Source organism: Haliotis rubra, unplaced genomic scaffold (genome assembly GCF_003918875.1).
Source record: "Haliotis rubra isolate DU_JTF1 unplaced genomic scaffold, ASM391887v1 Scf625, whole genome shotgun sequence".
Classification (NCBI taxonomy): Eukaryota; Metazoa; Mollusca; class Gastropoda; order Lepetellida; family Haliotidae; genus Haliotis; species Haliotis rubra.
Genome location: NW_025767330.1, coordinates 279,131 through 302,974, shown reverse-complemented (window position 1 = coordinate 302,974; position 23,844 = coordinate 279,131). Strand labels below are relative to the sequence as shown.

Below are 23,844 nucleotides of genomic sequence, written 5' to 3'. Positions count from 1 at the left end.
ATAGTCATCAAAACACCAGCAACATTATGTATGATTAGGTCCGTCTGGCAATGCTCAAAATCATTAGAAACCATCCATGACATCAGTGCATAATGACACACGTTCATAAGTCACACAACCTGACAACCTAGTGAAGTGAGTAGTGAGTGAGTGAGTTACGATTTACAGTCACATCGGCAATATGTCAGCCATATCGTGACTAAAACAAGTTTAGAATTCACCACAAATACATGTAAATTATAAAAACCTGTCATCGAAGGAGAGTAAAACCAACTAGAACATCACAGTATCAAGAAATAATACTAGCATTTCTCTCTAAACATTGGATTTCAAATAAGGACAATACGATATAAAAATTGGCTATAGGTCGCCAACAACTTAAGGTAGATCACAATACTAGGGTCCATGGGGACTTACAGTGCCTTTGCCAAACTGCATGGACCCTAGTTGGGTTTACACCATCCCTTCAGCCGCTGGCGACTGTAGGAAATATTTAACTATAAAAGAACAAAAATACTACGTTTTAAAAATCTGGTAAGTTTAAATTTAACTTTGAAAGTTTTGGGACTTGTGTATCCTCTCTGGAGGACAATAATTTTACGATACTTTAACCCCTTCGAGGACCTAGTGAAGTACTATAGAAACCGTTTGAGTTACTACGGATGTATTTTGTCCCAGAATCGGCGAAGACGTTAGAGTTAACAATACCCCAGCAGTTACAGGCTGGCTGTACTGTTTTATTGTAGAGAGTTGAGAATTTAACTTGGTAGAAAGTGTAACAGACAAAGACTATAAATAATGCTCACTATCTTACCTTCATGTAAAATACTGTAATTTCATTGGTCAATGACGCTTTGACAAGTTTCCGTGTCACCCCTCCCAGAAGGGTGACAACTGGAAAAAATATTACCCTCTGCAACGGTAACCGCCAGGCTCTCCGCCGATAAGCTGAATCGCTAACAATCGTATGACGTCATAAATTGATGCATGTCGTGCCCGGAGTTGAAAACCGTTCGATCAGCTGTTTTTGTCTTCACTTTGTACAGATATATTTTACCGACTTTCACTGCTTTATGTAAGCTATTTTATACATTGAGTGGTTTGCACACTCAGCTTAAACATCACGTCGTTATATGAGCGAAATATTCTCAATCACGACGTTAAACCCAATTTCACCTCACCTCACCTCAACTTAAACATAATCAACCATTTTTATAGCAGTTTTAAGCATGTCAGAATATGGTTTCACTGATTTTAAAAATCCAGTCGATAGGCAGACGCCATTTTGTTTACATGTCATAGAGTCGGTCGCGATCTTTAACATAAAATAAAATGATGTTTTGTACATTTCACATGGTGATAAGATAAATACGGCTTGGGTGACACTGCTGCAAAGAGGCGTACATCAGACCGTATTACCCTCGAGAGAAGCATACAACTGATAAAATTGGGTAAAAAGGAATTAAAAATAATATAATTTTTTTAATCCGTTTGTATGGTTTCAGTAATTACACAAAGGAAAATGTTTTAAGTTTTCAAGTGACACTTATCGAATAGACATTGACAAGCTTTATTTTGACTAAGAGTGATTCGACTGATGGCTACAACGCATCTTTCCAATATTTTCAGTAACAAGACTAATGTACACAGAAATATGCCAGTGCCGCGAGTTTGTCCAAATTGCAACGGAAAGGTTTGGCAGGTAATGTACCTTGGTATTATTAAAATAACGATAGCAATGCCGATTAGATGAAAGAAAGAAAAATCTACAGAAAACAGAGGGAATATACGATAATGAAACTGTAGACCCGTATCAAACGACCAACCGGTAACTGGAAACTGTTTTCAGTATGTTAAACCATTTCACTTGTCTGTTGATTTCAATACATTTGGGATTTTGTGGTATCAAGTTACAGTGATTGAACGTTATATCCTCATGTGGTATGTTACCTAAATGCCTCACAAAGGCGCAATTACAGATTTTACCTCCATTTTCGTGCAATCTGTGCAGTATTTGTCTACACACACACATATTCCATCACAGAATACATTTGTGTAATCAGTAAATGACTGTAGAAGATCAATGGGCAATAAACAGGTTATAAATCAATAATGCAATACGATGTCACAGTTTAACGATGTGTCCAACGAAAGTGTAGGAATTATGTTGCAGTAACTGTTACATTAATTCTGGAACCACTATTTCCCGGGTGCCTACCCAGTCACATCCTGAATTCACATACCTTTTAACGAGTGTCCGATTGATCAAACAAAACCCATATGCAATGATTGCATCCTTGGGTTTTCATGCGTTGTGTGTTTGAAAATTCAACTAGGGTTGATCAAGACATATCACATGACCATACCTCTATCTAATATTTGTCCTGTTGCCCTGGAGATCATAATAGTACTGCACTGGTGTACTGGGGGTACATACGGAGCACCAAAGACAAGATGACCACGAAAGTCCAACCATACCAGTCCTGCACAGAGAGCAATAGAATACAAAGTGTACAATTATTTAGAACAATGAAATGGTACCTACGGGCTGGTGGATTCTATGTTGGGACGGATCTGACTGGCAGGAGAAGCAGGTGTCGTAACATCCTCATGGTATTGTACTGCGTATTTTGTACAGCGAGTGCCATCTTCGGAGCTACTAAGTTTCTCTTGACGTACCTCAGCAACATGAAGTCAACCAGAAACTCCATCACGTCAGCAGCGTATCTGACCTTCTACATAGAAACTGCGTGTTTGATGCTATCTCTGACCTTTATTGTAGATGGCAGATTCAAGAGGTTTGAGGAGCTGTTATTTCGAAGAATTTGTCAAACCACTGACCTGAGAGAATACTATTCCAAACTCAGGAAAACATCATATGTAGTTATCACAGTTCTGTGTGTTATTCATTTTGGTTGTCAGGCTTGGCTGCTCTTAACATCCAATCACCTGGATGCGCCGTTTGACGTACCTGCTGGACCCTTTTCAATAATTCTCATGGCTGTAATATCAGTGGTCACAATTTTTGGAACTTTCGGTTTTTACACAATGATAGCTGTGTACAATATCGTGAGTTTCTGTCTTTACAAGGAGTTTCAGTTCTTCTCAAGAAAATTCAAGGAGCTCTATCAAGGAAAGACTGACTTGTTTGAGGCCACGTTTCAGGAACTGTGGGACGAGAACCTCTCTCTGTCCGAACTACAACAATCAGCTGATATGTTTATGAAACCATTTGTCACACTGACATATTTGTCCACCATCCCCATCATATGTTGTATGGTGTTTGGTTTGACAAGAGGACATCTGGGTATGGAAGAACTGTTTTACGTCGCTGGTATCTTTTGCCTGAGCCTTTGTCAGTTCTGTAATGTGACTTTGATTGCTGTGATGATCAGTGAAAAGGTAAGATTCGTCGGTTCCATTAATATCCTGCGAATTTATATATGAATCATGGAAGTTTATGGGTAACCGTACAGTAAATTCATGCAAGTTTTGTTAATTATTGTCTGTGACAATTTCATTTTTGTCTGATGTGTTTTACACATCATCATCATGTTAGCATTTTAGTTATATTTTAAGCCAAAAAATACCCCAAACAAATTCATACGATGTGTTTGAACATCGGTCACAATAATCAAGGTAGACCCTGGAAGGTGTGCGCTAGGTTATTCCATGAGATTCCAATGGAGAAAGAGAGGTTAGTGCGCTTCTTTACTAAGAAGATACCGTGTATATCAAGATCTGTGTGTGAAGGACACAGTCACATGGATGTAAAACATTGAATATTCATATAGTATGAAATAGACCCGTGTTGAGTAAATGTTGTAGGAAAAGTAACTACTGTACATTAAATTATTTTGCTATTTTATTTCTGGTTTAATAATGACGTGATACTGTGATACTATGTTGCCCTTATACTGATGCCTCACAGTTAGATTGTTCATGCCCTTGACTGACTGACTGACTGACTGACTGACTGAGTTTGGTTTTACGGCGCTTTTAGCAATATTCCAGCTACATCACGGCGGGGAACACCAGAAATGGGCTTCACACATTGTACCCATGTGGGGATTCGAACCCGAGTCTTCGGCGTGACGAGCCAACGCTTTAACCACTAGGCTACCCCACCGCCCCTCATGCCCTTGAACACTTCTAGGTTGACAGCAGTTGATTGCTGGTGTGTCAAGAAGAGTCTTTCACTCTTTCTTGTTAGTTTTCAAATGTTGCTGGCAAAACGTATGCATGTCTGAATGCACAAACAACATCGGTATCTGTATTCAATGCCAGTGTTGGAGCAGTGTGCTTTTTGAAACAACGAAGTACTGTCTTCAGACAACGTTTTGGCAGTAATGGTCAAGTCTTCATGCGTAGGATTCTTCAGACAGTCACTTGTGAATTGGACAATTGCTTTCAAGGGCTGAGTAAACCCTTTAAAGTAGAGTGAATCCTTTTTAAAAGTTTATGACCACCTGTCTCTACAATAAGTTTATCTTCTCAAAGAAATTAATGACCCCATATCAAAGAAAGAAGGAGTCAATGTGTTAAACGAGCTTGTGTGTGTGTGAGCTTTTGTAATCCCCCAAATATGCACAGTTCAGTTGGTATATGCATAGTACCTTTGAACAATCTAAGATGGCTGCTGGTAGCAGTCGTTGCATTTTGGAGAGCATTCTTGTGATGGATATTTCATTAATGAGGCACCCAAAGGTTGAATGGGAGGGAACATCAAACAAAGTTCAACTGATGGAAGAAATAGGAAGATCATTGTCAAGCTGCCGTTATATGAGTGTACCCCCATTATGTTTTACCAAGACGGATCATTATGTGCCGCCTTTGAAATGACCTTTTACTCAAGATGAACATTGTGTGAACACAATACTTCATTATGAGAACTAGGTAATAATGATGTTTATCTCTCATGGGCAGCATACAATGCACTAACAGGCCCTCCAACAACAATTGCGCTTATGCCACTGTTTTTAGAATGTGCACACTCTGTTGCTACGATACAGCATTCAATGAATGTAGCAAAGAAAGCTGTTGAGCAGTTACAGCCAGGTCATCTACCTGTATGCAAAAGCTAAAACAATCCAATGGAATTTTCCGGAATCATATGGTGATGCCTGTTTCCTTATATCAGGTTTGGTGGATTGGGTATTGAAATAGCTGCGTTCAGGATCCTCGGATTTGACGGACAACTGCAATTTGCGTAGCTGGGTTTGCTGATTCCTTCATCAAGTGTACCCACCTTGCTAGAACAAGACATGTCCATCAGATCACATCCGCTACACTCTTCCTACTACAACAGGCATATGCTCACTATCAGGAAACAGAACCAAACAAAGAAGACCTTTTTACTTTTAGAAGTTGGTGTGATGCAAAGTCAGCTTCTCAATCCTAGTCTCAGTATTTGTCCTTTGTTCCTGAACTTGAACTTTGCACATTGTGCCTGGTGGGTGCAATTCGAAAAGCAGATTCCCCAAAGTATGTAGCAATTACTTGTCAGAGTAATACCATGGGTCTTTATGTTAGATCATGTCATCTATGCACATTCGCTTTCAGTTCACATCAGAAACATGTCTTCCTTATCAGTGGAACACTCAGCACTGTACCACAGATTTTGTTCTGGTGGATTTGTAGAATATAAAACTAAACGACCATTCCCTGCCATGGTACTAGATCAGGCTCATGAAGAAATCGATGCTTTTGTGAAAGGAGATTGGGGGGCAGTTGGACTGACAGAAAACCCATCAGGATGGGTGGTTTCAGGACCAGAAGCGTCTAGAATGATTCAAGAATTCAATTCAATATGAGAGTTTAGTAAAAGAAAGGTTCATTGACAGATCAAAACCAATAAAGGAACCAATAAGAAAGCGAGCTGCCACTGTTTTTAAGACTGAAGACTCTTCGTCTTCCTATCTCATTGTGCATCACTTAAGGGTGACTGTGCACTCTGTTTACCAGATTGTACATATCATGTCTACCAAGACAAGGGGACTTTCTTCGAGCATGAAAATCAACCATGGCCTCCTTTATTGTCCAAGATGGGAGGAATTAGATCTCGTACAGACCTTCTTGAACAACTTGAACATATACAGGCGGAGCCACCAGATGCTTCTCCAGAAGTTTCTGCAGTGACACTTGATGGCCCCATGATTGTGCAGATGCTTCATCACAAAACATCCATATAATGTTCCAAGTCGATATCCAGAATGTATTTCTGCCATACATGTTCCAGTATCTTGAACACCAGGACAGACTGGATATTCTTTGGGACACCTTAACGTACAGCCTTAAAGCATTCACCATAGAAAAAGGTGGCAAGGGTCTAAGAAGAATAGTCAAAGCATCAATTGTGTGAAGTAACTGAGAAAGCTTCTTCTCAGTTAATGAGAGCAAAGATGAGCTTTTTGCACTGCATTCTGAACAGGTTTCTTCAACATAATTTGAAGGAAAACAAATTTACAGCACCCTTGAGACAAGAGTTGTAACCTCTCCTGAAACAGCTGACAGAAGAGTTCATGAAGAAGCCAACACTCGTCTTGTATTGCAATATCTGCTGCTTCACGTGGTGCGCTAAAAAGGTGCTGATTAGTACTGCTTACACAGACGTTGTTGTCATAACGATAACAAACATTTAACAGATACCGTTAGAGTATGGATATCATTTGGCCTAGGCAAACACAAAGGATATATAGCTGCACATTAAATTGGAACTCTTTCCATCGATATAAAAGGCATTGTCAGTATTGCATGCCTTCACCAATTGCGATGAAAACATCTTGGGATACTTGGAATCTGTATCCTGAAGTCACCAAGCATTCCTGCCCCAGCAGATACCTGTATTGTATTGTATCTGACAACGCAATGCAATTCCTTGAGCTGTTTGTCATTCTTTTATATGACAAAACTAGTGTAACTTGGAACATCAGTCAGACAAAAGCCAGACAGACACAGGCAACCCTAAAACAACACACATTACAGGAAGGTGAGGTGCATCTATGCCACGTCCTGCAGACTGGGGTTGGAAGTTGGCATGTGGTAAAACATGGATACCATAGTGGACAACGCTAGGTCAGGCACAGGAACAGTGTTATGAACTGACATACTGCACCTGTACGAAGTATTGCACAGGCCTTTGTAAATGTTACAAAGCTGGTCCAAAGTGCACTGCTTTGTGCAGTTGTGAAGGAAAGTGTTTCCAGTGAGTGAGTTTAGTTTTACACCGCGTTCAGCAATATTCCAGCTATATGGCGGCGGTTTGTAAATAATCAAGTCTGGACCAGACAATCCAGTGACCAACAGCGTGAGCCTCGGTCATGTATTATATTCTTCTGATGACATTTAGGCAATCACAGAGAATTTTTTTCTTTTCTTAAAATCAGGAAAGTACGTTTTAAATAACCACCTTACTTTGTTTAAGATATGGCCAGGAATATCAGTACAATACATCTTTCTACAGTTTCAATATTCATGATCAGTCACTGGAAACAGACCCATGAAGGTCCGAGTTAGAATATTGATCTTCAGTAACCCATGCTTGTCGTAAGAGGCGACTAACGGGATCGGTTGGTCAGGCTCGCTGACATGGTTGACAAATGTCATCGGTTCCCAATTGCGCAGATCGATGCTCATGCTGTTGATCACTGGATTGTCTGGTCCAGACTCGATTATTTACAGACCGCCGCCATATAGCTGGAATATTGTGTGTGGCGTAGAACTAATCTCACTTACTCACTAATAATACAACAGAATCGTGTACTTGCAAATAAGTACTGAAAGGCGTCTGCATTCAATTGTTCTCTGAAACTTTGCATTTGTAAAATACTAACCGGAATATTTCTTACATTATAAAGCATACTACCAACAGATCATACACAAGAGTGCACAAATATATACATTCATTTGTTGCTATTTAAAATGTCTTTTTCACAATATTAAATATATCTAAATATCATCAACTTATCCAAAACCAAAAGGTTATAACCTTAACTGCAGTATAACAAGGCAATTTCTCAATATTTTGGTGGCCATCTTGGATTTTCATCACCACCAGGTGGCGCTGTGTAATAAATTGGGAATATGTACCTCACTGTTCCAATTACTCCTCTATGAAATAAGTACATACCTACAGATTGCTGTTTGATGTTTGGACTGTTGATAGGACAGATGATAGCTGGGCTTTGTTTCCACTCTCTCCTCTCTGTTTACATGTCAACTGACCCCATGTAACAGTAGTGACATCATAAGGTGCGTTGAAACTAATCATATTTCAATTGAAAATAGTTTTGCACTAAGTTATCACCTAATGTTGGATATACGTAATTAAAATCCAGCGATATGATGACACTATTACCACTAAAAGCAAATGTAATGAACATTGACTCTGGTAAGGAGAAGAATGATATATATGGTAGTGGTTATCAAATCCTTATTTCTAATTATCCTCTAATGTTTAATGGTTGTTGCACTGTTGTATTGTATGAAGTAGAGAATGAAACAACTGTCCGTTAGCGTAACATTAAACACTTAAAAAAATGACAGAGTTAAAATACTCTAGATTTAGAATCTGTTTGTTTGCTTTCCTTAATTACCCAGAGGAAAATGTTTTACGTTTACAAGCGACAACATGTTTGCAGCATGTAACGAACCGATCCCCTAATAGATTCTGGCATCGTTTGAATATCGATAAATGTTCTGGTATTGAGTACTGTATCCCGGGAAATTTTCAAGGTACTAAAATTTCGAGGTTTGAGACCCCAGAGCTTTCGAGGTGATTTAAATTTCGAGGTTTGGGGACCTAAAATATATAAATATTTTAGACAATTTTAATTTCGAGGTTAGAAGAAAGTGGCCAGAAACATCACTTACGGGACCAATACTCACTGAGCTATCGGCGAAACTCCTAGTAGCCAGTGATAACTGCCGTCTGACTGTTATAACTACCGGTATGTCAGTCCATGGCAGCAATAATAGTAATGAAAAGAAACGTTTGATCCTTTGTTGTGATACATGACTCATTAAACATCCTGTTGGCCGAGTTCAAACATGACGCCATTTCGTCTCAGACGATATTGTTTTCTTAACAACTAACTATAAGCATGTATGCATGGGTCTCTGCTGAAACTGTGTTGTTGTTAGACAGCTGAGAACTTGACCTCAAGAGTGACATTAAGTGTATTGACAGTTAGCTTGACTTCACATGTAAGACACTGATTTAATTACCTAATTTTTGTAATGCATGTTATTCTCGACCAACAATTACAGTTAAACAGTCTCCACACCGCATTTCTGTTGTTTGTTTGTTCAGACCGTTCAGGGTCACTGAATGTTAAGATTAGTTGTAGACACGCATTAGAGAGTTAATGCGCATGTCAGGAAGTTATTGGTTGCCAGCAGTTGAAATGCTTATCGATAGGATATCTAACCCAAAGGTTTGTGTGAGGTTCGGAACAATTCATGGATATAATATTTTCGAGGTTGCGTTTTTAACCTCGAAAACCTCGAAAATTATATACCTCGAAAATGTCCCGATATACGGTATTTAATTATACCAGATGACTTTCAGTCAATCAAATCTTTGCTCTGCGGTGGGAATCCAAATATGAAACCACACCGTACTATGAATTAAATACATACTCTCCCAAAATAGAAACGCATCATGAAAATAGCAATTTCATGTAGCAAATGAATTGAAACGTGATTCATTTTACAAAAGGTTTTGCTCTGTTTATGAGTCCTATGGTGTTTATGTTTTGAAACATCACAACAAAACGCACCATCCGTGAAATACCCGTATTTAACAGCATGATTTTCAATGTGGGCGTGTAGTGTCACAGAATACACAATTCACATGCAATGCACGTGAAAGTTGGGGATCAGATAGTCTCAATGATGGGTATAAAAGGTTGATCGCTGTCTGTCGATTATTCACTGTATTTGGAATATTGTTGACGTACGCAAAATGCCACGTTTAAGTGAAGCCAACCGTCATATCGCCATTGGTTTGCTTGAAGCTGGCCAGTCTCAACGTGCAGTTGCCCGACGCATGAATGTTTACTTGAGCACCATTTCACGGCTCTGGGAGAGATATCGCCGGCAGAATGCGATAGCAGATGCCCCTCGTAGTTGGCGACCTCGAGCGACCACTGAGGCGCTGGATCGCTACATCCGGGTACATCACCTGCGTCATCGAACAGCTACGGCGACCAGTACCGCTCGACAAATACCCGGATTGAGGAGGCTTTCTGCACAGACCGTCAGGAACAGGTTGAGAGAGGCTGGTTTGCGTGCCAGAAGACCTTATTTTGGCCCTGTGCTTTGACAACAACATCGTTGACATCGAGTTCAATGGTGCACCAACGTTCAGGCCTTGAACCTACCGAATTGGCGTAGAATCTGGTTCAGTGATGAATCACGATTTCTATTGGTACGACGCAATGGAAAAATGCGAGTGTACAGACGTCAACGTGAACGTTTCGTCGACGCTTGCGTTCCCCAGGTGGACAGATTCGGACGGGGAAGTGTTATGATGTGGGTAGAGATCACCTGTCGTAGGAGAAGTGATTTGGTGATGATCCAGGGCAACCTGACAGCTCAACGGTACTGTGACGAAATCCTACGCCCACACCTCCTTCCAATCATTGATCGCCAGAGGGAGTTGTTTCAACAGGACAATGCCAGGCCCAACACAGCACGTCACACCAGAGACTTCCTCCAGAACCACAACATCAATGTGCTCCCCTGGCCCTCAAGATCACCGGACTTAAACCCGATCGAACATTTGTGGGATGCCCTGGACAGACGAGTGCGACGCCGTAACCCTCAGCCCCAGACACTTCAGCAACTCGCACAGGCAATACAGGCAGAGTGGACTGCGATTGGGCAACACGAGATTCTGAGACTGATTTGTTCGATGCCGAGGTTATGCCGTGCAGTTCTGGATGCCCACGGTGCTCACACGAGGTATTGACTTCAGCGCCACCACACGTCTCCGTGTGACACTCAAACTGACTTTCCTCGAGTTGGTGCCAAAGAAGGATAAGTCTGCATTCCCAGTGTGCTATTTCGCTCTATTTCATTGCCTCATACAGCCTACAAGATGTTACAAAATAAACATAAAAATACAGTTGAAATTCCTATATGCGTTTCTTTTTTGGGAGAGTATATTTGTGCAATCAGTAAGTGGATGTACAAAATCTATAGGCAATCAACATGTTATATCTCAAAACTACACCAAGTTTACAGCAGAAAAGGCAATACAGTTCGTTAAAGTATTAGGAAAGAGACCATACGATTTATGTTACTGGCATCCTAAGGTTCATGATGTTGTCAAAGTTTCACTTGTTGAAAGGGACCTGCTTCTATCCTTTCGTTCAGAATAGTTTTGGAAGCTGGCAGCATTTCGGGGTTTCCGAATTGGCATCCCAACAACATAGGTACATTGGGGACATCTTTGCATCATCCATGTATATTTAAAGCGTGCGCGAAACTCTCTCATCTAGATTCTTCGGAAACAATCAGGGGCTGTGGGGTAGCCTTAGGGCTAATACTTGCGCTGGTCACACTGAAGACCCGCGTTCGATTCCACACATGGGTCCAATGTGTGAAGTCCATTTCTAGTCATTCTCTTCCCACAGTTGTTACTTGTCATATCTTCTTACAAACCTCTGTTCTGATACGGCCATATTTCCTGATTCTCGTAAAATCCCCTAGCGGCCAAAAAATGCAATAGGAATGATCTCCCTTCTTTCTATCCAATCAGAACACGTTTTATATCGACTTGGATCCAACTTGACTAATGCAAGCAAACATCCCTCCTCTGCCGTGGACTTGTGTTGATGTGACACACAGGACATGTAATGGCTGGCTTGTCCGTTGTCAACGAGGGCGATGGAGACGCCATTGATCCGCCATGACATGACTGAGATCTTTCTAGAAGAAATGTTTGCGCATCGCGCAGGGGAAGAGGTTCTACTTTTCCCGAAGCATACGGAAATTACCGAGGCCTTGCGAATTATCACTCTTGAAACAACGTCGCTGATTGCACAACTAAATCTGATTGCAACCAATCACGAAACCTGAACACTGGCACCATGAAGGGCCGTATTAGGACAAGTAACCTCTGTGGGAAGAGAATGATTTCTAGTGTGCCCCGCAGAATAGTGCTGGAATGTTGCTAAAACGCGCATAAAACTATACTCACTTAAGAAATCGAGCCTTCCATGTCTATGCAGGTGCAAACACTAATTCTCTTTTCAATTTTAACCCCTATTCGTGCTCTTTATATTAAAACAATATATCGAGAAGACCATGCTGTGTGTGATGTAGCTAAGGAACTGTACTTCTTGCACTATGAAAGTTATGGAACAAAAGCATATAAAACAGATATGCGAGGAAACAGTGTATGACAATTTAACGTTGTCTCTGTCACATTAATTCCAGAACCACTATTTGTTATTTGAAATTTTAGGGAATTGTTTCTGAGTACCTACGGTCAACTGTGCTATTGACATCCTGAATTCACAACATTTCGACGAGTACCATAAAGATCAAAGAACACATATACAAGTATTGCATTCTCGTCTCGGTTTCATGCGGGCTGTTGTTGAATACTGAACTAGTATTGATCAAGACACATCACATGACAAAACCTCTTATGTTGGCGCTGTTGCCATGGAGATTCTATTAGTAATGTGTTATCGCTGATGCAATGTTTGAAACCATTCAGCTAGTCCAGGATAAAATGTCCGATTAAAAGGGTAGACTTCATACAGAGGACGAAAGACAAGATGGCTACGAAAGTCCAACCATACCAGTCCTGCACAGAGAGCAATAGAATACAAAGTGTACAATTATTTAGAACAATGAAATGGTACCTACGGGCAGGTGGATTCTATGTTTGGACGGATCTGAATGGCAGGAAAAGCATGTGTCGTAACATTCTCATGGTATTGTACTGCGTATTTTGTACAGCGAGTGCCATCTTCGGAGCTACTAAGTTTCTCCTGACGTACCTCAGCAACATGGAGTCAACAAGAAACTCCATCACGTCAGCGGCGTATCTGACCTTCTACATAGAAACTGCGTGTTTGATGCTATCTCTGACCTTTGTTCTAGATGGTAGGCTCAAGAGATTTGAGGAGCTGTTTTTTCAAAGAATTTGTCAAACCACTGACCTGAGAGAGTACTATTCCAAACTCAGGAAGACATCATATGTAGTTATCACAGTTCTGTGTTTTATTCATTTTAGTTGTCAGGCATGGCTGCTCGTAACATCCAATCACCTGGATGCGCCGTTTGACGTGCCTGATGGACCTTTTTCAAAAATGTTGATAACCATAATCTTCGTTGTCACAACTTTTGGAACTTTAGGTTTTAACACAATGATAATTGTGTACAATATCGTGAGTTTCTGTCTTTACAAGGAGTTTCAGTTCTTCTCAAGAAAATTCAAGGAGCTCTATCAAGGAAAGACTGACTTGTTTGAGGCCACGTTTCAGGAACTTTGGGACGAGCACCTCTCTCTGTCCGAACTACAACAATCAGCTGATATGTTTATGAAACCATTTGTCACACTGACATATTTGTCCACCATCCCCATCATATGTTGTGTGGTGTTTGGTTTGACAAGAGGACGTCTGGGTATGGAAGAACTGGTTTACGTCGCTAGTATCTTTGTCTGAGCCTTTGTCAATTCTGTAATGTGACTTTGATTGCTGTGATGATCAGTGAAAAGGTAAGATTCATCGGTTCCGTTCTTAGTTATACAGTTAGTTTTACAGTTATATTTTCAAAAATAGCCAACAAATTCATAAAATGTGTTGCAAAATTTGTCATATTAATTGAAAGGACACCCTGAAAGTTCTGCGCTTGCTTATTTCATGAGGTGTAAGAGACGAAGATAAGGTTCCTCATGCTCCCTAATAGGTTACTAGGCTTCTTTACTACGAAGATACCGTGTATATCAAGACCTGAGTGTGAAGGATGCAGTGGCATGTATGTAAAACAGCGAATAGCGGAAACCAGGAATGTTCATATTGTATTAAACATACCCGCGTTGAGTAAATGTTATAGGAAAACTGGTTACTTTTTTTTCCCTAATGAGTGTGTGGGTCAGTTGGTGAGTGAGTTTAGTTTTACGACGCACTCAGCAATATTCCAGCTATATTGTGGCGGTCTGTAAATAATCGAGTCTGGACCAGACAATCCAGTGATCAACCGCATGAGCATCGATCTGCGCAATTGGAAACCAATCATATGTGGCAACCAAGTCATCGTGCCTGACCACCCAATCCCGTTAGTCGCCTCTTACGAGAAACATGAACTACTGGAGATCAATATTCTAACCCGGATCTTCACGGGTATCCGAGTGAGTGAGTGAGTGAGTGAGTGAGTGAGTGGGTGGGTGGGTGGGTGAGTGAGTGAGTGAGTGAGTGAGTGAGTGAGTGAGTGAGTGAGTGAGTGAGTGAGTGAGTGAGTGAGTGAGTGAGAGCGAGTGAGTGTTTAACGTCCCGCATCGGCTTTCTGGTTTAATAATGGCGTGGTACCGTGTTGCCCTTGTACTGATGCCTCACGTTTTGTTTGTTCATACCCTTGAACACTTCCAGGTTGACATCAGTTGACTGCTGATGTGTCAAGAAGAGGCTTTCACTCTTTCTGGTTAGTTTAATAAAATGTTGCTAGCTTAAGATATGCGTGTTGTGGCAAAACGTATGCATGTCTGAATGCACCAACAACATCGGTATCTGTCTACAATGTCAGTGTTGGAGGAGTGCATTTTTATCTTCAGATAACATTTTGGCTGTAATGATTATGTCTTCAAGCGTCCCATTTATCGGGCAGTCACTTGTGAATTGGACAATTGCTTTCAAGGAAATCTTAAACCTAAGTAGAGTATAACCTTTTTATAAGGTTATGATCACCTGTGTCTACAATAAGTTTATCTTCTCAAAGGAATTAATGAACCTGTATCAAAGAAAGAAGGAGTTTACTGAGACAAATTTTCATGGAGTCTGAAACATACACTTGTCCGTGTGAGCTTTTGTTATCCCCAAAACATGTCGCAGTTCAGTTGGCATATGTACAGTACATACCTACAGATTGATGTTTGATGGTTGGACTGTTGATAGGACAGATGATAGCTGGGCTTTGTTGCCACTATCGCCTCTCTGTTTACATGTCAACTGACGCCATGTAAAAATAGTGACATCATAAGGTGTGTTAACACCTATTTGTTTCATTTGTTTTGCCCTAATTTAGCGCCTAATGCAGGATATACGTAATTAAGATCCAGCCATATGATGACAATATTACCACTAAAATTAAATGTAATGAATATTAACTCTAGTAAGAAGAATGATATATATTGTAGTGGTTATCAAATTATGCTCTAATGTGTAATGGTTGTTGCACTGTTGTATTTTAGGTAGTAGAGAATATTCCAAATGTGCGTAAGCGTAACATTGCAAATGAAAATACTATAAATTTAGAATCGGTTTGTTTGCTTTCCTTAATTACACTGAAGAAAATGTTTTACGTTTACAACCGACAACATGTTTGCAACATGTACCGAACCGATCCGCTAATGGTTGTTAGTCAGTCAGTGATGCATGTGTTTGGGTGGCTTGGGAGTTGGACGGTACTATTGTGACCATATGCTGCTGTGTAATCACGTGCTGAAAGGCCACTGGTATAGCATAACTCATAATAATATTAACCTAACACGACACGCCCATCACAAACACTTTATGATGTTTACCACATCTGATGTCTGATAGCACATCATTGATTACAGTAAATATATATCAACACAGATCATTACACTAAGAGTGTTAAGGGATAAAATGTATTCCTCCACTGGTGATATTTTAGTAAGGAGACTAATGTACACAATGACATGCAAGTCTCGCCACTGTACCTTCGGATTGCTCTCTTAAAAATTACCAATGAAATGTTTGGTATGGAAGGTAATCGCTGTATTGTTGAAATAACGATACCGAAACCAATTAGATTAAACAACCAACATGAAACTGTTTTGTACTTGTTTTCAGTATGGTTAATCATTTCAATGTTAATTTCAATACATTAGGGATTTTGTAGTATTGTTATAGTGATTGAACATAACATCATCATGTGTTATACAGTCGTAACCTCCACACACGGTTACCGAAATAAAATACATTAGGGATTTTGTTGTGTTATGTTCCAGTAAATGTACATTAGATTCCCATCTGTTGATGGACATGCAGCCAAAGCTTCCAAATAATATAGTGTTTGTGCTTTTAACCTTGATATGTACTTTGTGCATGCGATGATCGGAAATAATCAGGTTAAGTAAAATTGAAATAGACGCTGGCATCATTTGAATATCGATTAGTTTTCTGGTATTGATTATTTATTACACCAGATGCCTATCAGCCAATCAAATATTTGCTTTGTTGTGGGACTCAAAATATTAAACCAGAACGCAATGTGACTAGGATAAATTTGTGTAATCAGTAAATGACTGTACAAAATCCTTGGGCAATCAACACTGCACCAGGACGTGTACAACAGAAAAGACAAGGGGTTCGAATGGTGATAACAGTAGTAGGTAAAGGGCCATAAGGTAACGTTATTGCCATCATGATGTTGTAACAGTTTAATTTGGCCTGCCTCTTCAGTCAGGATAGTAGTGGAAGCTGGCAGGATTTCGGCGTTTCCAAATAGGCATCCAAACGGCATAGGTAGAACCAGCCTGAAACTCTCCCATGTAGAATCTCCTTTCACCATCAAACCTTCCATGTCCGTGCAGGGGCAAGCACTAATTCTCCTTTCATTTTTAATGTCCGTTCGTGCTCTTTTCGTCAAACAATATATCGAGAAGACAAGTCATGTTATGTGTGATGCAACTAAGAAAATGGACTTGTTGCACTGTTAAAGTTACGGTACAATAGCATATAAAACAGATATGCGAGGAAACAGTGTATGACAGTTTAATGATGTCTCTGTCACAGGGGCGATGGGAAAGCCTAGTGGTTAAAGCGTTCGCTCGTCACGCTGAAGGCCCGGGTTCGATTCCCCACATGGGTACAATGTGTGAAGCCCATTTCTGGTGTCCCCCGCCGTGATATTGCTTGAATATTGCTAAAACCGGCGTAAAACCATACTCATTCACTCACTCACTCTCTGTCACATTAATTCCAGAACCACTATTTGTAATTTGAAAATTTCGAGAATTGTTCCTGAGTACCTATGGTCAACTGTGCTATTGACATCCTGAATTAACAACATTTCGATGAGTACCATGAATATCAAAGAACACTCATATACAAGTATTGCATTCACGTCTCGGTCTGTTGTTGAATACTGAACTAGTATTGACCAAGACATATCACATGACAAAACCTCTTATGTTGGTGCTGTTGTCATGGAGATTTTATTAGTAATGTGTTTGTACTGTATGAAACCATTCAACTAGTACAGGGTAAAATGTCCGATTAACAGGGCAGTCTACATACGGAGCACGAGAGACAACATGGCCACAAAAGACCAATTCCTGAATTCACAAACCTTTTGACGAGTATCCGATTGATCAAACAAAACCCATATGCAATGAATGCATCTTTAGGTTTTCATGCGTCCTGTGGTTGAAAATTCAACTATAAAGTATAGAATTGATGAAGACATATCACATGACCATACCTCTATCTAATATTTGTACTGTTGTCCTGGAGATCATATTAGTACTACAATGACTGAACACATTCAGCTAGTCTGGGGGTACATACGGAGCATCAAAGACAAGATGGCTACGAAAGTCCAACCATACCAGTCCTGCACAGAGAGCAATAGAATACAAAGTGTACAATTATTTAGAACAATGAAATGGTACCTACGGGCTGGTGGATTCTATGTTGGGACGGATCTGAATGGCAGGAAACACGGGTGTCGTAACATTCTCATGGTATTGTACTGCGTATTTTGTACAGCAAGTGCCATCGTCAGAGCCTGTAACTTTCTCCTGGAATATCTCAGCAACATGGAGTCAACCAGAAACTCCATCACGTCAGCGGCGTATCTGACCTTCTACATAGAAACAGTGTGTTTGATGCTATCTCTGACCTTTATTCTAGCTGGAAGATTCAAGAGGTTTGAGGAGCTGTTGGTTCAGAGAATTGGTCAAACCGCTGACTTGAGAGAGTACTATTCCAAACTGAGGAAACTATCATATGTACTTATATCTGCTATGTGTTGTATTCATTTTGGTTGTCAGTTATGGCCGTTGTTAGTATCCGATGCACCATTTGACGTGCCAGCTGGACCCTTTTCAAAAATGTTGATGAGCATATTTTTCGTTGTCACACTTTTGAGGAACTTTCGGCTTTTACGCGATAATAGTTGCATACAATCTAGTGAGTTTCTGTCTTTACAAAGAGTTTCAGTTCTTCTCAAGAAAATTCAAGGAGCTCTATCAAAGAGAGACTCATTTGTTTGAGGCCACGTTTCAGGAACTGTGGGACGAGCACCTCTCTCTGTCCGAACTACAACAATCAGCTGATATGTTTATGAAACCATTTGTCACACTGACATATTTGTCCACCATCCCAATCATATGTTGTATGGTGTTTGGTTTGACAAGAGGACATCTGGGTATGGAAGAACTGTTTTACGTCGCTAGTATCTTTTGTCTGAGCCTCTGTCAGTTCTGTAATGTGACTTTGATTGCTGTAATGATCAGTGAAAAGGTAAGATTCATCGGACTCTTTCTTAACCTTCACAAATATATTGTGGTTGTTCACCAGGAGAAAGGCTAGCATATTTAAAATATTTTCTGTCGTGCCAGCGGGTAGTAGTTTTGAATTTTTGTGAGTGATACATAGAAAATATCTCTGAAATGCAAACTCAATGGCTAATTCCTCAAGTTATTAAATGGTTTATACACAGTATAACTTATGATGACTTACAATAACGGCAACAACAAGAACATAATGATAAGGATATAGGTAGGTATTTCCTCAGCTTGCGAAATACCTACATTATCCAGTTGAGGACAAATAATTGAGGACAAAACACGAGGACAAACAATTGATTGATTGCAAGTTGGAAATTACATATCCTGACATACATAATTCCAAGGAACATAAACTATATCCCACTCCATGTTCAAACCATTGACATTTGACGTCATAAAAGAGATTGATTTTGATTTTTACAAGTGGCTTGTTATACTCACAAAACCGTAACTCTCTATTAATGTTTACTTAGAGAATAGTTGTATTTGTATTTATGTAATACGTATACACATATCATTTTGATAATAGTCATTATCGATGACGCCACATCTCTAATTTCATTTTGTATTTTATGTTGTATGGGACGGGTGTTAACATAAGCCGTAAAGCTTGTTCACCAATCCCAATTCATGTTCATGAATAAAATATTTTTAAATCATAAGAGAGATTAGCAATATAATCTTAACACTATGAATGGGTCATAAATTTGATCTCTTTTGCTAATTCCTTACACCTTTTGAAATCATAATTATATGCAGCAACAAAAGACATTTGGTGTAGTGGATATAGCTCCTGCCAAGACAGCTGAAAGATTGTTGTTCGATCTTCTGCCAAGCGTCATGCCAAAAGACGGTAAAAGAATATACCCTTGCTACCACGTTTTGCACATCCATGGCGAACTGTAAGAGCAATGTTCACTTCAAAAGGCCAGACCACCAGACGTTTAACATGCCACAATGCCTTTTAGAAAGTGGTCAAATACGAAAAATGTTATATTTGAGGTTACGTGTATGAACGTTGAATGGTGATTAGGTGTTGGTGTTTGAGAGTGTGGGTTCGAATCGCGAATGGTAGCGCCAATCCTCAGAACTAGTAAAAGCAGCTACACAGGGACGTCCATGTATGTTGTATATAACTAATAATAACTTGAACGCGGCGTTAATGCCAAGACCCTTCTTCCTCTAAGTTTCCCTTTTTTCTGTAACCTTAGCTGCCTCTCTGTCTTGACACTGAAGAATACATGACTGGCCCAAATGTATTTTAAATGATATATCTCACTAGACATGCATCAAACCTTTGGAGACTTTTCACACGAAACATTACCCGTGAATACGCTGATCAATGTTTAACGGATGTACTGATGCAAGTAGCCTTTGTTGCCAGTAACTCATTACTCCTGTGCATTGGAACATTATCAGAGGTCATTGCCACTGACTGCTAAGCAGGCATAAGTCTGAGGGGCTTCTCACTCATGTTTAAGTCAATTTTAGAACAAATACAGTCTAGTGCAACGTACGTTGAGCCTTGTGGCACAAATATGATCATTCTTTCATATCAGGAAAGAACCCCTCCACATCAGCTCAGAAAAGGGCGGTTTCAAATAAGACCATTATCTTACACTATGTGGACGGAAGCACAGTAAGTCTGATGAGTTTATAAAAGTTTCAATGATAATGTTGTTTTTAGGAAACAATTCTTATAATCATTTTCGACGCAAGCTATCGGATACAATATAAACGAATAATATGCTGATTATTCCCGTACATCACACATGTGTACACACTGTCTCACGCACTGATGCCGAGACTTCTGATCTCCGACGTGAAGGTCTAATCACTGCTGCTAAATGCCTGGTGGGGAGGTCACCTCCTTGGTGTCGTCAAGATTTAGTGAAATCTGCTCCACTAGTGGGAAATATGACTAAAAAATGATGTAGCCAGATACGGGATTTGAGATAATCAATTTAAAGACAAAGGGGGACGTAAAGGCTGAGAAATGGAAGTTAGGACAAGACATTGATGATCATAGATTCTTTGGGTGCACGTGAGAGAGAGTTTGCATGCTGTTTCTTTATGTCACCAGGCCCATGAACCTGTCCAACACATATTTGGCTCCAAGTGGTCATCGCTGTCGGAAGGAACACTACAGAAGGTGAGTGTGAAATACTGAGTAAATTACGACGTAAAAGAGGAAAGGAAGCAAATGAAACCGTTAAACGGCTATTTAATATATATGCAGAATCGTCTACCCAAAACAGTTAGTATGGTAAGCAAACCCTGCCCCTTGACACCTGAGATTACCTGTAATCACGTTGCGATAACAGAGGAATTGTGAACATATGAACAATACCAACAATTCGTCTCCTGAAGTTATCAGATTTTTTTCAGGTTTCACTGTTTGTTGCTCGACTCTCATCGGAAAAGATCGGGTATACGGCGTGCGGACTATTCACCATCGACAAGTCTGCTTTATTAATGGTAACTAATATTACCCTAAATATTGATACCGTTTTATATGTTGATTCCAAAGTCGAAACTGAAAGTTAACCGGAGATCAGTCCGCAAAAGAACCTGGTGTGAAACCAACAAACGGCAAAGCTAAGTCACATAATTATGCATTAGTATCATAGTGTCAGAGTTTTTTAAAAGGCTGCATAACACAAGAGCATAACTTATCGAAATAACGACAAAGATGGTAGCATTCACCTCACTGCAACAATGGTCAAGGCTGAGTATTTAGGGTAGGAATGATCTCCCCACAACTGCAGTTCTTCTTGTCACTTTAGATGTACGAGACAGTTCCCCTTAAACCTAACACAAAACTTCCAAGGGATTCTTGAACTCTCTGGCCATAATATAGTGGGGAGGACAGAATGCAGAACATTTCAGAACGCTGTATGAACATAGCACTCTTTAAATATAAAGCTCACCACACCACAATATCACTGCCATATTATAAGTTGTATGCTTCTCTCGAGGGTAATACGAACTGATGTACGCATCTTTGTAGCAGTGTTACCCGAGCCGGTAGGCGAGTTTAAGTTGAGTGTGCGAACGATTCAATATATAAAATTGTTTAAACAAAGCGGTGAAAGTCGGTAAAATAATGTGTACATAGTGAACTCAAAAACAGCTAATCGAACGGTTTTCGAACTCCGGGCACTGTTTGCGTCATATTATGACGTCATAAGATTGTTAGCGATACAGCTTCTCGGCGGAGAGTTTGGCGGATACCGTGGCAGCGGGTAATTTTTGTTCCAGTTGTCACCCTCCTCCGAATATCATGTAATAATGTGACGATGCCTTGAATGAAAGAGTGTTTCGCAAGCATGAGTGTAGATGTATTTCACAGGGGGATATTTAGAGACACTAGTGATATATTTTCATTCTAGTGAAGGAAAGTATAATTACTATAGACAGCTATGTTTATGATGCTCTTTTGAGCACGTCTTCTTGGTGCCTTAAATGATGTCATTTAAAAGTTTTTCCTGACGTTCTGTTCCTTTCACAGAAAAAGATAATGCCTTTGTGATTTTTTAGTGTATTTCTGTTGGATACGAGGGTTATAAATACATACTTTATTGAAGTGACAAGATAAACAGTGAACACTTCTTTTTCTTCAGCTGGGTGGCACCGTGCTGACGTACGTTGTGGTGGTCCTGCAGGTGCAGCCTGACTCGGATGCTGGCTGTCTGACTCCTGGCTCTTTTAACCTCACTCACCTATGCCCCTAGCTTCAACATTCACTTGCACATTCATACCAGTTTTAGCATCCACCTGCACATCCACACCCCTTTCAACATCCACCTGCACATCCACATCCCCTTCTACATAGACCTGCACATCCTCATCCCCTTCCACTTCCACCTGACATCTACATCCCCTTCAACATCCACCTACACATCCACATCCCCTTCAATACGTCCACCTGACATCCCCATCCCCTTCCACATCCACCTGCACATCCACATCCCCTTCAACATCCACCTGCACATCCACATCCCCTTCAACATCCACCTGCACATCCACATCCCCTTCAACATCCACCTGCACATCCACATCCCCTTCAACATCCACCTGCACATCCACATCCCCTTCAACATCCACCTGCACATCCACATCCCCTTCAACATCCACCATCACATCCACATCCCCTTCAACATCCACCATCACATCTACATCCCCTTCAACATCCACCTGCACATCCACATCCCCTTCAACATCCACCTGCACATCCACATCCCCTTCAACATCCACCATCACATCTACATCCCCTTCAACATCCACCTGCACATCCACATCCCCTTCAACATCCACCTGCACATCCACATCCCCTTCAACATCCACCATCACATCTACATCCCCTTCAACATCCACCTGCACATCCACATCCCCTTCAACATCCACCTGCACATCTACATCCCTTTCAACATCCAGCTGCACATCCACATCCCCTTCAACATCCGCCTGCACATCCACACCCCTTTCAACATCCACCTGCACATCCACATCCCCTTCAACATACACCATCACATCCATATCCGCTTCAACTTCCACCTGCACATCCACTTTCCCTTACACATAGGGATGATTTGTAGTTATATTATTGCTTGTATATTATTCAATTTGCTTTCATTTTAATGTTGATTGTAAATTATTGTGTTGTTTGAGCTCTGATGATATAGTTGTGTATAAACGTGTAGCTGCACTGGGCAAAGACTATCCTGTAAACTTACACAGATACAGACATGTTCAGGTTATAAAACTGGTGTTACATCTGAAGCCTTGACTGTAACATGTCTGGTAAAGGTCACATGGCAATTCTTGGTTATGTGTCAATTTTCTGCCTTGTATTGCTCTTCACATAAATGTACGCAGAAGACTTTTTTTCTTTGTCTTTCATTTACTTCATGAAGGTTTGTTTCTGCAGATGATGCAGCAAATGACGCTTTATTAAGCATATTTGAAACAGTAGATTGTGAGATTGTTGTTTATTATGAAATACATCTAGTGTCCCAATACCATTACATGTGTAGACTAGTAGCATAGTGCCGGCTGGACAACTATCG

At 40.3% G+C, this 23,844-nt stretch overlaps 1 protein-coding gene across 2 annotated transcripts; it reads left to right on the top strand.

Moving 5' to 3' along the window:
* Positions 1 to 2,327: 2,327 nt before the first annotated feature.
* LOC124256339 lies at positions 2,328 to 22,689 on the top strand. Of its 2 annotated transcripts, none has more exons than XM_046690325.1 (4): positions 2,328 to 3,402; positions 20,859 to 20,927; positions 21,164 to 21,253; positions 22,399 to 22,689. In XM_046690325.1, the coding sequence occupies exons 1-4, from the start codon at positions 2,455 to 2,457 to the stop codon at positions 22,507 to 22,509; spliced, it is 1,218 nt and encodes a 405-aa protein (XP_046546281.1). In that variant the 5' UTR covers positions 2,328 to 2,454; the 3' UTR covers positions 22,510 to 22,689. The 2 variants fall into 2 exon arrangements, with proteins under 2 accessions (XP_046546281.1, XP_046546282.1); XM_046690326.1 differs by lacking the exon at positions 2,328 to 3,402 and adding an exon at positions 12,754 to 13,738.
* The last annotated feature ends 1,155 nt before the right edge of the window (positions 22,690 to 23,844 follow it).

Coding starts and splice junctions, on each gene's coding strand:
- LOC124256339 (XM_046690325.1), top strand. CDS start 2,455: ATGACCACGAAAGTCCAACCATACCAGTCCTGCACAGAGAGCAATAGA. Junction 3,403..20,858: donor CTGTGATGATCAGTGAAAAG/GTAAGATTCGTC, acceptor TTATGTCACCAG/GCCCATGAACCTGTCCAACA. Junction 21,254..22,398: donor ACAAGTCTGCTTTATTAATG/GTAACTAATATT, acceptor CTTTTTCTTCAG/CTGGGTGGCACCGTGCTGAC.